General features: G+C 47.4%; 1 protein-coding gene across 1 annotated transcript in view; it reads left to right on the forward strand.

Annotated features, from left to right (window-relative positions):
- ADAMTS16 (ADAM metallopeptidase with thrombospondin type 1 motif 16) overlaps positions 1–15,845 on the forward strand; it is a 107,323-nt gene extending 91,478 nt beyond the window's left edge. The window contains exons 19-23 of the mRNA XM_059694660.1: positions 4,724–4,925; positions 5,115–5,309; positions 7,974–8,198; positions 13,689–13,836; positions 14,574–15,845. Coding sequence (XP_059550643.1) covers positions 4,724–4,925; positions 5,115–5,309; positions 7,974–8,198; positions 13,689–13,836; positions 14,574–14,689 — 886 coding nt within the window. The 3' untranslated portion in view covers positions 14,690–15,845. The remainder of the gene's footprint in view (positions 1–4,723; positions 4,926–5,114; positions 5,310–7,973; positions 8,199–13,688; positions 13,837–14,573) is intronic.
- Positions 15,846–16,747: the final 902 nt, after the last annotated feature.

Genomic DNA, 16,747 nt, shown 5'->3' on the forward strand with positions numbered 1-16,747 from the left:
CTAATTTGTCTGCTCTATGTAGTTACCGCCCCAGTATTTTGTACTCCAGAGCAAAGGTGTTTGTAATATAAACAGTTGATTCCTTGGTTGGGTGTTGAATGGGTATGCAAGAGGAGCAAGAGGAAGCTACCCTTCCCACTTTGGAATCTGATGATGGAAAAGATGCTCATTCTTTTGAGTAGAGTAGGGTGGACACGGAGAGCAGCATTGTGGGGGGCACTTCTGACCCCTCCTCTTATTTGCATCTTCTACTACCTCGGGGACTGTCCTTTCTTCTTGGGGCTCGGTTGCCCAACTTAAGACACAGTTGGTAAAGTCCATCATTTCTGAGCTCCTTCCCAGCTCTAACACTCAGCCTCCTTTTTTCCAATACTCTGTAAACTGGATAGAGGAACAACCACATAAAGAAACAGAACTTTGTTCACACTTGAATCTAATGATTTTCCTTTTCTCTTTTATGACCTGAAGTCTGTCATTGGAGTTTATGGGATGCAAACACCCTCCATGGTCTACAGAAAGAAAAACCTCAGAAGAAGGATTTTTGCTGAAACAGGGAATTGTTGAGGCTGTTTTGAACAGTGAGGTCAAATTCTTTGGTCTCTGTGTCCCTCATAATTTTGTTTTCCCTGTCTCCCCATGTAAATGAAAGCTCTGTAGATCTTACTGATTCTTCCTAAGATAACAACTGATGACAGGATAGTGAGACAGGAAAATCTGGTAAAAATAGCATGTTGGCCCCCTAATAATAAAAATTCACATACCTCTGGCTTCTCACAGTCCATAAAATTAGCACCCACAGTGCTTCCTTTGTGGGGAGCTTTTGATGTCCTTCAATTTGGCTTGGTGTGATTCAGAGAAGAAATGCTGCGTTTAGAGATGAAAACAGCTCAGTGCCTGTGTCTGTCTCATTATAAATCTCTCCGTCAGTCTCACACGTCCACAAAGTGGTTTGCCTTTTGAGTCTGAACAAATGAAGTAACAGTCAAGGTACAGCTTCCAAGTGCTGACGGCAAAAGCCTGCGATCCCCATCCAGGTCTCCTGTTTTCTGAAGTCTGCCCTGTCCTTGCCAACCGGCGGTCAGTAATGGTCTCTCAGTTCTAAAGTGAAAATCAGGGCCAATTCCAAGCATTGCCACCAGAACATCCTGCAAACAGACCATGGTGGAGGGAATGAGTGGGTGTCTGGCCCTCGCTATTCTAATGTGCTTACTAGTGAACTTTAGGTGGATTTGGAGACAAAGTGTGTTGCTCCGGAAGGTAGAGCATGTGAGCAGAGTGCTATCTGTTTGTCCACTAATTCTGGCTATATCGACACCATTCACTTGCACATTTAGTTACCAAAATCATTGGCAGAGCTAGTTTTCTGCCTCTGTACTTGCCTGGAATGTAGCAGGTACCATTTGATGCTGATGAAATGTCCTTTGACACAGACCAATAATGCATTCCAAATCAGCAGATAGGGAAGGCAGGTGAAGGGCCTCTGGCCATCTGCCAGATGGGCTCATAAAAGCAGTTTCTCTCCTTCCTCATCCCCCCACGTTCTCTGACCTCCACTGCTGTGCTGTCAGCTTACAGTTCTGCCAGGCCCTCTTTAAGTTAACTTACTGTTTCCCCATGGAAAAAGCAGACTTTCAAACTAGCATCTGTTTATTGTTGGATCAGCATTGTTATCTTTAAAACATTTCATGTAGAAGAAAAGTGTGGTGGAAATGGAACAATCGATGCTGTCTTGAAAATTCAAAGAGAATAAGCAGAAAAATAAAACAACTGAAACTGAATTCTACAATGAAATTAGCAGTTACTTGCTCTCTGAGTGACTCCCTGATGTGAGTCTGTGACCCCTGGCTGGCTCAGCCAGCAGCAGAGTGGGCACTGGTCCATGCCAAGCGGGTTGGCCTCTGAATCGGAGGGTAGTTACAGCATGTGGCTGTCCGGGTGGTGCTTCATGACAAGGTATCTTACTAAAGCCAAACACTCTGGTTGGAAATTTGCATTTTTCAAAGGAAACTTTAAATAACCAAAACCAAAATGTTAGTATTATTTTAATGTAGAAGGGAAAGTCATTTTATTTAGAAATGACTAATGGCTGTGACAAATAGTGATATTGAATCTTGAACTAGTGGTGCCAGGAAACCCTGCCTCAAATGTTGAGTGACAGCGGTCAAGTCCACCACCTCTCCCAGCAGCCCTCTCTAAAAGTGCGCCCGACAAGGGCCATCCTGGGCTGGGGAAGCACAGACGATGGCTGGATGGCCAAGTCTTCTGGATCTGGGTAATTCCAGCTGCCTGCTTTGTTCTAGCTGGCAGGCAGACAGGAAGAACAGAACAAAGTGGCGCAAGTGGGGCCCCTGTTTCGCTACTAAACACACCTGGCACCTGCTCTTGGAACCCTCAGAAAGCATGGGAGTTTGTGTGGATGTTGACTCTATCATGATCTGAAATTAAGACCTTTCCCCAGAGCTCTGCCTGTGAAAGGAAACAGACACTTGGCGTTTCCGTATGCTCTGCGAACGATCTTGGTTCAGGAGGGGTTCTTAATGACGGGCAGTTAACAGAAGGGCAGAGAATGGATAGACCCAGTTGGAACAGCTTAAGATGATGGAGACAGAGGACTTAACGAAGGGGTGAGAAAAGCCTGAGCGCAGCCAAGACGGCTTTGCAGCCCCTGTGTGGACACAGCAATTAGAATTTACAGGTCTGCAGGGCTGAGAGAACAAACACAAGAAATGGGAGAAAACATAAAAGCAACAGGAAGCAACTGAGAAGCTCCAAAGGCAGAAGCATCACAGCCAAGAGGCTGAAAACCTGTTTCATAGCAAGGAAGGAGGCATAATTTACATGATTTAACATGAAATAAAAGACAGTCATTTTATTGACACTAAAAAATGGAAGCATTTCCACAGTTGAAATGGAACAATTCCTATAAGCCCAACATTATTTGTTTTTTTATGAGAATAAAACATTGTATTATAGGGGTTCTTTGTAATTGTCTTAGACACATAATAGAATTTCTTCAGGAGCAACCTTGGTATAAAATAGTTCAAGACTTCTACAAATGAAAGTAAGTAAAAATGTCAAGGCACAACTCAGCCTAAAGGTGCAAGGGACCTGGCAGGGCTGCTGCATAGCTGGGGGGAGGTCACTTCTGCTTCCCATCCAGGAAGTGTCACCATCTTTCCTCTCCTTCCACCACTGACTTGTCCTGAGAACTTTCACAAGAGCCAAAAAACTGGCTCTGAAAATGGGGCCCAATTGAGAACTTGAGGAATGGCCCCGCCATTCTGCTCTTGGCAGAACAACACATGTGGAGCTGGCACAGCCTTGGTGGTCAGGGCGCTCCCGCAACATGGACCCTGATCCTTCTGCCTGATTCCTTTTTTAGAAATCGTATACCGTGGTCCGTACGTGAAATTAGAGACTCTGAAAATGTTTACAAAAGCTTTGTAGTATAGGAAAAATGCTTGTTCTAGACATTGAATTGTCAAAATGCTGAATGTAAAGATTGTATATACCGTGTGTCCTTAATCATTTTACAAAGTAGAGAGAGAGAGAGAGAGAGAGAGAGAGAGAGCATGCACCGGAAGTGAATGTGCAGGACTAAGTGCAATGGTTATCTCTGTGTGTTTCTATCTTTCTCTTGATGGTTTTCTCTATATAACCCGGGTTCCCACACTTCAGTCCTCACAAAACGTCTCCCAATGGTATGAGTGTCTTTGACCAAGTGTTCCACCTACTGCTTTGGGTCCTCAGCCCTAGTGTGACTTTGGGGGGGAGAGGATGTAGAGTCATGAAGCCCAAGGATGAATGGGGGCATCATCACAAATCCTCCATTTTACCTCAAGACTCAGGAGAAAATCACTGTTATATTAATTCTTACTCAGAAATGCTGAAGAACTGCAAAGTGGAGGCTTCATTTGGAATCTGATTCAAACACGAAGATTAAATTAAACTATGACATTTATGACACAATTGGGATTGGAACTCTGAATATATAGTGATATAAGATCGTTGTCAATTTTTTAGATGTAATAGTTTTGTGGTTATATTAAAAAACAAAGAATCTGTATCTTTGGAGATGCATATTGAAGTATTTACAGGTTGGAATTTGCTTCAAAATCCTATAGGGGGTAGAGCATAAGTTGATAATTGTTGAAGTTGAGTGGATGGGACACAGAGGGCCTTTACTTTTGTAAATGTTTAAAATTTTCCATTTTTTAAAAAGGAGCTGGAGCAGTGGTTCTCAACCTTCTGGCCCTTTAAATACAGTTCCTCATGTTGTGACCCAACCATAAAATTATTTTCGTTGCTACTTCATAACTGTAATGTTGCTACTGTTATGAATCGTAATGTAAATATCTGATATGCAGTCATATCAGATATTTCACAGGGGCCTTAGGCGACCCCTGTGAAAGGTCTTTCGACCACCAAAGGGGCCGCGACCCACAGGTTGAGAACCACTGAGCTAGAGAGAAAACAGAAAAATTGTGTTAAAGAAAGTTATTTCCCAGTACAGGTGACCTTGAAACCAGGGCAGGGGGAAGAATGACAATCAGGAAAGCTCATGAGAAAGTGAGAAGCATCTGTGATCAGGGTGACCTCTAAAAATAACTCTACACATGTAGACTGTAGGTGAGCAATGTCAGTGGCTTCCTGGACAGACATGCCCTCCCCTCAGGAAGAGGTGGCACTGTCCCTCACTGTAGGTCTCTCTGTCCCCTCCCAGTTGGTCCGTGGGGAACTGGAGTACCTGCAGCAGGACGTGTGGTGGAGGGACACAGAGCCGAGTGGTCCAGTGCACGCAGCGAGCCCATTACAGAGCAGAGCGGGTCTCGGCCAGCCTGTGTCCACAGCCTGTCCCTGCCAGCCGACAGGCCTGCCGTCCCCAGAGCTGCCCGCCCACTTGGAGTGCTGGGCCCTGGGCAGAGGTACCTTGGGCAGGGTTGATATGGGGGCGGTGGCAGCAGGGCCCCTCTCATGCAACACAGAGCTGGGTTTTCACCAGGCCTTGCAGGGCCTGAGGCCTAAGTCCGCCCCTCCCCAACCTCCCACCCCCACCCCCCCAGCAAGGTCTGAGCATTCCTTGCTGGGAGCTGAGGCTTACTCTCCCTGTGCAGTGCTCTCGAACCTGCGGGAAGGGATGGAGGAAGAGGTCCGTGGCCTGTAAGAGCACCAACCCCTCAGCCAGGGCGCAGCTGCTGCCTGACGCCCTCTGCAGCTCAGAGCCCAAGCCCAGGACTCACGAAGCCTGTCCACTTAAGCGCTGCTACAAGCACAAGAAGCTGCAGTGGCTTGTGTCCGCCTGGTCCCAGGTAGGTGCGCCTGGTCTCAGATAGATGCACCTGGTCCAGACAGAAGAAGGTTGGCCAACACTCCCCTTGGGGCCATATCTCTTCATCTGGTTTCACTGCTTCCCTCTCCCCCCGCCCCCGTCTCCTCCTCCCCTTTTTGCTCCAACTCTGCACCCCCATTCAGGCCACCATCTGGCTTCAGCCAACATTAAGGCACTCCATTCCTAGACATGTCCTTTAGTTTCCGTGGGTGTTGTGGAAACACAGACAGACAGACCGCGTATAATTTGTGGGCATCCAGGTGGGCAGTCCTCCTCCTGAATATTTAACAGTGTCCTTAAGCAGTGCATCCACAAGGTCATCACACAGTTGGTGCTAAGATGAGGATGAGTGGGTGGATGGGGTACAAGTGAGAGAGTAGGGGACATTCATCATGCTCACAGTGAGGTCATGGGGACCCACTTAACCCCAGAACAGCTGCAGCCATTTCCCAGGAAAGGCTTACACAACACAGAGCCAGAGGAGAGTGGGCTACCGTGGGAAAGTTAGAGGACCCGGACTGTTTTCAGAGACCAGTGTCCATGGGCAGTTCTCATATTAGAGAAGACACTGCTCGTGTTGGGTTTGCTGGAATCAAAGCCTCGTGCTGCTGAAGTCCAGAAGCCCCCTTATTTGCATTATTTGGGGACTGTCCTGGCCCTATTATGCTGGGACTAACAGAAGTTTGGAGTGCTGAAGGCTTTATGACTAGCTTTGGCCCAATTGAGGGCTGGGACAGCCTGTGAGGGTGCAGACAGAGCTGCCGCCTCTGCCCAGCACAGCATCCCACACTAGGGAGAGGGGATTGGGACAGGTGTGGGGGCTGCCTGAGGGGCATGCCAGGGCTCCTTAATCGTGCTGTGGTGTGCGTCAACTCAGAGGCGGTGTCAATAAACCCCGGAAGGACACCAGAAAGCTAACATGGGCAGAATGACAGTAGCACCCCACCAAGTGGAAACCCATGGGAACGGGCATTGAGAGACCTCCTCCATAATCCCAGAGCTGCCTGTCTGCATTTCCACAGCACCTGTGAAAGGAAAGCCCCTAGATCCTGACCCCAAGTGCTTCTGGGACAGACAGTCTCCTCCCAGCCCACACCTGGACTGATGCCTTAATCCGGGTGGGGCATGAATCAATAAAAGGGTGGCTGTGCCAACCAGGGCTTTCAATCCCATTCAGACACTGTTTCAGTTTGCTACTGAAAAGTAAAAACACGGTCACTCACTGAAGCAAATGCCATGGCTAAGGGAGAACTCCGGATTCTCTCACCTGGGACACAAGAATGTCGGCATCTCCTAGGACCGAACCACACTCCTTAGGAGGCTGAGTGCATTGAAGGGAAGTGCCTGGGCTGTATAATCTGTGGGCATCCAGGTGGGTAGTCCTCCCCCTGAACATTTAACACACACAGAAAAGAGAGAGAGAGAGAGAGAGAGAGAGAGAGAGAGAGAGAGAGAGAGAGAGAGAGGCAGTGCCTCTCTTCGGCATAGCCACGGGAGGCAACTGAGTAGTCTCCAAGTTCTGCCTCCATTTTGGCATCAGGACACCCACAAAGCACACCTGTAAGCCACACCTGAACACAAAGAGTGTGAAGCCAGAACCTAGACAGGTAAGGCCAACCAGGCTCCTCATATGCAACCTGCAGACACTGCAGAGTAGATGGAATCACCCAGAAGGCTCAGCGTCACCCACTCCTCTACCACAGGCCAGCAACTTCAGACTCTGGGACCACTCTCCCGAGACCCTCCGAGCCCGGCCAGCCCTCTGGTACAACAGTGTGCCTTGGGCTTTTGGGTCCTCCCTGCACAACCTGCAGTTGCCGCCTCTGCCCAGCCCGCTGGTTCGCCCAGGACCCATTCTGCACGTGCCAAGTATCCCACAGCAGTGACAGCTCAGTCTTGGAGCACCCCTCTACGGAGAACAAGTGGACTTGCTCCTGTGCACTTGCTGTCTTCATGGGGGAAGCACTGGGCTTTCTGGGGGAAATTTTTGAGCCCTGGGTTTCTTCTGCCTGCCCCTGCTTTAGGGTCCAGCTTCACACTGCAGTCTGTGTTAACCCATGGATCTCTGTGGTTCACCTCATGTCCTGGGAATTAAATTTCAGTGCACTCTAATATCAGTTACAGCTCAACATTTTGATTTCCCAGTGAAATGATTACTTCAGAATTACTCCTTCCATAGTTTTGATTGCCTTGTTCCTACTTATGTCCCCAAATTCTAGGCTACTATGGTCTTAAGATATTCCTTTAAAAAAAAAAAGTTTCTTGATTTTTAGAGGGAGAGGAAAGGAAAAGACAGAAACATCAATGTGAGAGGAATACATCAATTGATTGCCTCCTGCTCACCCCCTACTGGTTATTGAGCCTACAACCTAGGCATGTGCCCTGACTGGGAATCGAACCAATGACTTTTCGTTGCTCAGGTCAGTGCCCCACCAACTGAGCCACACTGGCCAGAGCCCACATTTTTTAGTGATAGAATCGGTAATGCCTTTGAAATGCCAGTAAAGTTCATTGAATGTTTACACTCCTGTAAAACTTCAAGCTGATATAATCAGGAGATGGTTTGAGTCAATTATTTTGTAAGAGACAGCCGCCACAGAAGAAATATTTTTCACTCACATCTTTTGTTTACTTTTGTTTTTAGTGCTCTGTTACATGTGAAAGGGGAACACAGAAACGATTCTTAAGATGTGCTGAAAAGTACATTTCTGGGAAGTACCGGGAGCTGACCTCAAAGAAGTGCTTGCATTTGCCTCAGCCTGACCTGGAGCTGGAACGTGCCTGCGCCCAGTTCCCCTGCCCCAAATACCCCTTGTTTGCTGCCACAGGCCCCCCACGGGCCACCTGGTTTGCCTCGCCCTGGTCTCAGGTAGGGGCCCTGCTTCCCACCTTGGCAGCTGGCTCAGGCTGGGAGCTTCTCAGAGGGTATCCAAGCCCACTAGGCAGCTCCTGACCTTCTCTCCATGGTATGTGCAGGTGCCTGTGTTTCTTGGTGCCTGTGGCTTTCTGAAGAGGGTGCTCTACAAAAGCTGCAGAATATTTTAGGGCACATCTTTTTTGTTCTTAACAGTCACCCAATTAAGCATTGGAAAATGTCATGTTTTGGGTAAACGGTAGGCAGAATTCCCAGAGGTGAGTGAATGAGGAAGAAATTGGGAATGAGTAGGTGGTTGTGAGATTATACTAGGTTTATTACAAATTAAGTGAGAATAGGGGTCAAGACAGCCTGGAATGTCCTGTCCTGCCTGGGACTTCAGACTCGGGCAGCCCAGACCCAGAGAGGTACACAGGGTACTCTTGGGGCCTTTGGTGTGCCCAGCTCCTTGCCCCTACCACACTCCCTTCACATCTAAGGAGAATTCTGCTATTATTCTTGTTAACTCGCCCTCCTTCCTCACCCTGTTTTCTGCCTAGGGCTCCTGGCAGCCCTCACTGCTGAGCTCTGTCCCTTTTCTGCCTGTAGTTCTGCTCCTCTGCCCTTAGTTTTGGATTTCTCCATGTCCCATGGCCACCCCCTCACTCCTCTGGCTCCTGCTGCTATTTCTGCCTCAGCTCTGTGGAGTTGATCCTCACCAGTGGGGTTCCAGGGGCTGACCCTGCCTGACCCATCCCAGCTGGCCAAACCCGGGGCACCTGCACTACTTGCTTCTTCCCAGGAGGGGGCGTTTTGCTTTATTTCAGTCACTGCAGGGAGGGGAAGGGAACATATTTTTGTCTTTCTAATCTGTTGACCAGTGGGCCAGCCTTCTTTGCAGAGTGGAGGGCCCATCTCTGACTTTGTCCTTTCCAAAGAGATGAAGGTGGAGGAAGAGTGATGTAGTGTGCAGTGGTGACCAGCCTGTGTGTGCCCCTCTGCCAGACCCATCTTGTAGAGGGTCCTCAAAATCATACTCTCACACCCTGGAAGCATTCTTGGATTCTCTGCTGGGAGCCTCAGTGCCATGGGCAGCAATAAAGGCAGGAACAAGGACGAACACCTGCTCGGAGCCACGCCCCTCCCACCGCTGGCACTGCTAGGAATTGTGGGACTCCTAACTCATTTGTCCCTCCCAGCGACACTATGAGGGAGGTAACACGATCACCCCCATTTTACAGACAAAGAAATTGAGGCATAGAGACTCTAGTGTCAATTTCAGCTCACAGTCACCATGAACCTCTCCATGGTCCTGACAGCTCAGCTTGGTCCTGGGGACACCTACTCTATCTCACCTCCACTCTGGGCAGCAGAACACAGACCTGGTCAGAGCCCATGGTCCTCATGGGCACATGGGGGAATGTTGGCTTTTAAAATGCAAATGATTTCATGCATGACCACAAACTTGTGGTTTTCCACCTTATAATCACCTTGGTCCTTGACCAGGATGTCAGAACCCTATCAGATAACATTTCCACCAACACATCCAAGTTCAAATCCTAAATTTATCAGAAACACAGGAGTGTTGCACCACCAAATTGTCACAACACATATATGTACTCAGGGCCCCCAAGCTGGGCCTTCGATGATTCTAGCAGCTGATCCCAAACAGCACTGGGCTGGTGTCTGTCTTTTGTCACTTCCAAAGGAACTTCCACGGGTCTTTGTCTTTCTCCAAAAATATTTCTCAGAATATCTACTCAATGCCTGGTGCCATAGAAACAACCCAGCTGGCAGCGTTATCACAGCTTTCCCTGCCCCCACAGATGTTCTTGCCTGAACAGTGTCTGCTTGTCCTATCTGCCCATTTGCCCCCTCACTCACTCATCATGCCAAACTCTCCCTGAGAGCCTGCACTGGACACTGAATGGGGGTGGCTCTGAGCTCTCAGCATAACTCACCCATCCCACTATTAGTTGGGGTAACCCCCAGGTAATGTGCCCTACACCCCAAGTTCACCGAGGAGAAAGCTCTGGGGTCCTGTACTGGAAGGAAGCATGGAGAGAAAGTAGACTCTGGATTGGAGACCCCTCCTGTGCTGAATCATGCTCTGTCCACCCTCCAGCCCAGTGACCAGCAGAAATCAAGGCTGCCCACTTGAACATGAGCTGCTAGGAAACAGATATGGTCACAAAACAACCATTAAGAATGATGTTTGCCCAGATAGAACCAATAGAGCATTTGGGCTTAGGGTGTTTCACATTCTAATTTGGTCTGGGAATAGCTTTGTAACAGATGTTATACTAACTGTTTTATATGTGCATTTTATACAATTGTATGTGTGTATATACATTTGTACATTATATGTATGTTTTCATGTATAGAAGCTCTCTCTCTCTCTCTCTCTCTCTCTCTCTCTCTCTTTCTCTCTTTCTCTCCATATATATATCTTGGACCTACAAGGGCACCTGGTCCATACTAAGTATTTGGGGGGAATGTTTGCTGAATGTAAGAATTTTAAAGAAAAAACAAATTCAATGAGTGAGTCAGGGCAGCCACTTCTCATTCTTATTTAAAGATCTTTCTCTCCCAGCACAGTCAAACCACACACTTTTCTCAGGGTTTTTGTTTACATTGTTCATTGACATTGTGTGCTCTATTGAGAGACCCATGTGTAGGGGTATAATCTTTAAAATCCAAAGACAATGCTTGCTTGCCAACCACCCATTTCCCCCTGCTTCTATGACTAAATTTAAAACAAACACCCATCTCTCATGGCTGCTGTATGACAGGCGCGCGCACTCCTGTGTGTGTGTGTGTGTGTGTGTGTGTGTGTGTGTGTGTGTGTTTAGAGAGAGAATGTGGCCAGACAAGTTCATTAAGAATTATCTATGGTTTACTTCCTAGTCATGCTGCTATATCCCCATCCCCACAGAAACCATTAACTAAGTTTGATTTATGTAAAAATTTTGTTAAGGATTGAGAATTCCTGCTATTGATCTGAGTGGGAAACTCAAATGAACAAATGTGACAGAGCAAAAATCACACATAATTATTGTCTTTAAGTCCAAAAGAAATATTTATCAGAACCAATTTAATCTATCATAGAATCTATTTTAATATTATCTAAATTTTTACTAGAATAAAATCAGTTCAAAATCCCCTCTAAATGATGTCCCCCTCCCAGCCATTGTGTCAGAGCTCTGGCTGTGTCTCTATGAGCCCAGATTTGGCTATTTATCAGCCAGCTTCTTACAAAATCATAATATCCCAGCCTGCCCACTACCCCTCCTCTGGTTCCTCGGCCATAACTCCGGGTCCCAGGCTCTGAGTTCTGCAGAAGCAACCATTCCCTCAGTCCTTGGGAGGAAGAGGTACACCTTCCATACACCTTCCATACTGACCTTGGCTTATGTTCCAGCCCCACTGTGGTTCTTGTTGTCTTCAAACTTGATAGATTTTTCATTTAGAAATGTATGAACTCCTCTCCAAAAGGTATTCAATTTAGAAATCGTTTAATTTAAATTATTGGGGCAGGGGACATTTGAAGTGTATTATTTTTAAGCATTCCCTGCTTTAAATCCACAAAAAAGTATCAAGAGCTACAAACGTTTCCCTTTAATTTTCTTCTGAGTGCACAGTCTGTCCAACAAGATGAAGCAGTGGAAGGGCTAAGGAGTGGAATTGAGTTGTTCCTTTTTTAATTTTTTATTTATTGTCTAAAGTTGTACATATGTCTTGAGTTGTTTCTTGGGCAGGTGTATGCTTACTCTGTCCCTAGAGAATTAATTGTGAGTGGGAGACAAATAGAGGTGTTTCTCCCAGATTGTTGTCTCTCTGTTAGTAGGGAAACTGAATCCTGAAACAGGTTGCCCACCCTTTACCTGGCAGGCCACTCTGCTCAATTTGGAGACTTATAGGCAAATTTACAAAGAGGGGAGCAACACTCATCAGTATTTAATTTAAACCCAAACAAAAAGGCTAAAACATGTCTGTAATAGCTTTTACCAGTCTGAAATACTCAGTCTGTTTGTCTAATAAGTCACTTTTATCATATCCTGCCTAACATGTATCCAATGTGATTCCTCTGTTATCTTCTGAGACTTTAACTTCTTGGGAGTGATAACTCTTACGGCTGTGTTTGCCATAAGCACTTGTAGCCAGGACTCTGGGACTCAGACTGTGGGAAATTGTCAGGCTGTGATGTATGGCCAGTGCCTGGCTGAACTTTGCCCCCAGACAGGTTTATTCTTGTAACAGTATAAAGATTGTGGTTCTATTGATTTCTGTTTATTTAAATGGCTTTGCTTTTCATCAAACTTAATGGCTTGTCGCCTGGTAGGACTGATTTAAATTATTTGGGTCATTTGGGCTTAGGGTGTTTCACGTTCTAATTTGGTCTGGGAATGGCTTCAGTGGGAACACCTGTTGGACTGTCTGTCTGGCTGAAGGACGACAGTGACTGCTAAGGCCACACACAAAAGTTTCAGGCCTTTGACAGGATGACTTGTTAAAACTTCTGACAAATATGGACTCTATGCACCACTATTCTTAAATTTAGATATAACTAAAGTCAGTCCAGAAAAGAGAAGTGGGTATTGGCTGATGCAATTCTGTCATCTAGAGCAGTGGCCGGACCTAGAGCACCTGCAGCATCTTGGTTAGATATGCAGTGTCAACCGGTGACTGTTGGCATCCATTCAACACCCACGGGAATCCGCAATTTGGAGTGCAGAGAAGAAGGAAACTCTATTCAGTGCAAACAGCTCAGTTGTGATACAGTCTAGAGTTTGAGTTGCTTTCTTTTGGACAGATGAATTGCCGCAGTTTGGGGTTCCTCTGTCTTTCTGAGCAACCCTCTCCTGATTTCTTGCCCGCAGTAGATCTCAGATGACCCTGTCATATATTCTGTGTGTGTCCAGCCAGCCAGCTAGTGGAAGATGCTCTAATCATTCCATTGCATTCTCTAGCTCTGCTGTGCCATGCACCTTAAGAAACAGGGCCTTGGTGTCAAAGAACATTGCCCTTGGGAGGATGTAAATGCCATCACAAAATGAACCCAGGAAGCTGTTGTTGCCACTTCCAGGCATCCAGAGTCCGTGAACTTGGGGTGGAGAAGGGTCTTAGTGTTATCAAGCCTCTGTGGGCGTTGGCTTGTCGAGAGTACCAGAAAGATGGCTTTGTGATGGCATCCATGAAGGACACTGATTCCTTCATGCCAGAACCACAGCCTGGACAGATCCAGGGAAAGATGCTATGTCCCCAGATGTGTACCAGTTTCCTGTGTCCATCAACCCATGGATGACTTAAGAACATTATAAACTTCTGGGCACTTCTCCTCTCTGTCCATACCTGAGATTAATCCAGAATCTAGTCAGCCACCCACCATCATAGAGAGAGAGAGAGACACCTTGTGGAGTCTGGGTGGAGGGGGATGCTTGGAAGAGGGGAGCACTCTGAGAACTGAGCAGCCCTGGATGACTGACATGCATGTGTTTTTCACAGTGCACAGCCAGCTGTGGGGGTGGCGTGCAGACCAGGTCCGTGCAGTGCCTGGCAGGGGGCCGGCCGGCTGTGGGCTGCTTCGTTCACCAGAAGCCCGAAGCCTCCCTGGCCTGCAACACTCACTTCTGCCCCATCGCAAAGAAGAAAGGTGAGTGCTAGGAGCCCCTAGGCTTGACCTTGGCATGTTGGAGGGGGCTGTCAAGTTTCTGGAGCCATTCCTTGGAGATCCTGAGGAAGTTGGGTGCCACTGGTTAGAGAGCCCTAGAGTTCAGTTCTTGTCTCTGATACACCTTTTCTCTTTTCATCCACTCGCCAGTTTTCCCATGAAATAGTCCTCGTTTCTCACACCTCCCTAGACATGACATCTATGGTGGTTAATTTTAAGTGTAGCTTTAAGAAAGCATGATGTCTTTTCCTATGTCAGTGCTATCTTCGTTCTTCAGGGACAAGCTACACAAAGGCCACCTTCTTCATCTTAAACTCCATCTCTGTGCACAGAGCCTCCAATGCCTTTGCAGAGATCAACAGTCTGTCTCTGGAGGCTTCTCAGAGAGGAGATGGAGCTGGGGAGAGCAAGTGGGTCATCTCGATCAGAAGATTAATGGTTGAACTCCATCCACAGAGTGCCTGTTGTCTCAGGTGGATGAGTGGCTGAGTGGGTGGGATTAACACAAAAAGAAAAAAGTTCAGTTTTGCTGGGATCTTCTAAGAAGGGCCTAATAAAAACAGCAGGTTACACGTGGCCCAGTTTGACCTGAAGAACTGCTATCCCTCAGCACCTTCAAGGCAATGACAAATTCACCTTGATTTGCCAGCAGAGTTACTAGCTTTTAGCAGTGGATATGGCGTGGGGACACAGACTAAGGGGCGTTTGCTCATTTCTAGATGCCGTCTGCAGAGACCACCTGCACTGGTGCTCCCTGGTGCCCCAGCACGGGATGTGCAGCCACCAGTTCTACGGCCAGCAGTGCTGCGAGACTTGCTCCAAATCCAACCTGTGAGGGTGGGGCCCCCTCCCAGGGGCGGAGAAATGCCTGTTTTCAGCACCAACGAACTGTCCAGTTCACATGGGAATGCATCCAAAGAAGATGGAAACTGGAAGAAGAAAAACTGTTAGCTGTTAGGCTCTTTGTGCACAAGCGTGCACGTGTGGGGGTGTGTGGGGTCACCTGTGCACACACAAGCATATAGAGTCATGCTCGGTTGACACCTGGAGGAGGCAGCAGGGCTCACTATGCCGAACGGGAGCAGTGCTCCCTGCATGTGTATTTCAGCTAAATCAAGTCTGAAAGACAGTGGAGCTGAACTTGCTAAATGCTAATAAATGTTTGGTGCTTTGTAAAAAGAAGAAAGGCCACGAAATTAGGAACAAGTACAAAATTCTGCTGCTAAGTGTGCCGGCCTTCCTCCCACCTCGGGGTCCCCTCCAGAGGTTAGGAGTAACCAGCTTCTGACCAGGACAAGCAGGCAGCCTGGACAGATCCTGGCTGTGTTCCCAGGGCCCCGCTTCATGCCCTAGCAACAGAGTTTCTCTTTGCAAGGACTTGGTGCTGTGACAAGAGCTGGTGTTGTCTCTAAGGGGCACCTGCCTGCCCCGAGAGGTGGGACTCAGTCCTGCTTTCAGAGTTTGCCTCTGGAAACAGGAAAAATTAAATTCCTGTTAAGGTGCTGTATCTCTTACAGACTCGGATGCTGGGGGAGAGGATTTTATATCTTAGGTTTTCTCTTTCGCAGTTATTTACAAGTGAGTGTCTCTAAACTGTTTCTTAGTGCTTTTCGTTTTTAGATGACAGAATTACAGGTAATACCATGATTAGCGAATTGTTGCCTACACCACAACCCTGCTGTCCTAGGAAGGGGTGTGGGTGGTTCTTCTCCAACGAATATGCCAACACGATAACCTTAGTAATCAGGTTTCATTTTTCTGCGTTGTGGGTTTTTAAACTGTTTTTCCATGAATGTTGGCTGTGTTTGTGAGGCCCATTCAGAGAGAAGGCACTGATTTCCCGGTGGGAAGCTGCCCCGCAGGCCCCAGCATCATCTGTCAGTGCGGGTGCTGCTGTCATTCTCCCTTCCCGCCACGCAGCTGTGTTCAGAATGGGCATCTGGATATTTATATTTGCTGAAGTTTTATAATAAATTTTATATTGTACAGTGTGATTCTGACTGCTCACAATTCTTCACAAGAGATTAAGAAATTAGCTCACATGATTAAGGGGGCTGGCATGTCCCATATCTGTAAGGCAGATGGCAGTCTGTGAACCGACCATGGACTGGGTGAGGTCACCTCCTTCAGCTGCTCGCTGCCCTGGAGCTCTGGGAGTGGCTCACAGGCATGTGGCCAAGGCAGTGCCTGGAGTTGCCTGCTCCCAAGTCCAGAGCCCTGCTCTGCCCACTCCCAGTGCTCCAGAAATATCTGGCTAGTGGGCAGCCTCTTTCCATTTGGCTCCATATGGGGGCCCAGAAAAGCTCATGGCTGGTTCAGTGGAACCAGGAAGGCCAGGGTGTAGTTGTCTTTACCACCTAGTGTCCCTGCTTCCATAGGGAGCCCCCATATGACAGACAGCAGCAGTAGGGTGTATATGACACTTAACTGGGAAGGGAATGAACCATCCAGAACAACACCATCCACCACGCCTACTATGTGCCAGGCACTGTGCTTGCTTCTGTCCCAAACTAAACAAGGCCCCTTCCCTGTGATCTGAATACCATCTACCTGTGTGACCTTGGGCAAATCACTTTACCTCTCTGGTTTTTGGATTTATCATCTATAAAGTAATTAGATCTTTCAAACTTCACCAAAATTCTAAGATGCTACCTTTTCACTTGTCTCGCTATTGTTAAACTAATACTTACCTGGAAGTCATGAATCAACCCTGAGAATGGATCTAGCTAGGCAGAGAATGTGCGCCTGCTCTGCATTAGAATCCAGAGAAAGAGGGCTCTGAGGTTTTAGGGATGACTTTGGCCTATTGAAATCCTTACACTTGCACTCATATACTCACAGACTCCAGGTAGTGGCAGAGCAGAACCCGCCGATAATTTTCCAAGAGGCCAAG

The sequence above is a fragment of the Myotis daubentonii genome, chromosome 4 (assembly GCF_963259705.1).
Source record: "Myotis daubentonii chromosome 4, mMyoDau2.1, whole genome shotgun sequence".
Classification (NCBI taxonomy): Eukaryota; Metazoa; Chordata; class Mammalia; order Chiroptera; family Vespertilionidae; genus Myotis; species Myotis daubentonii.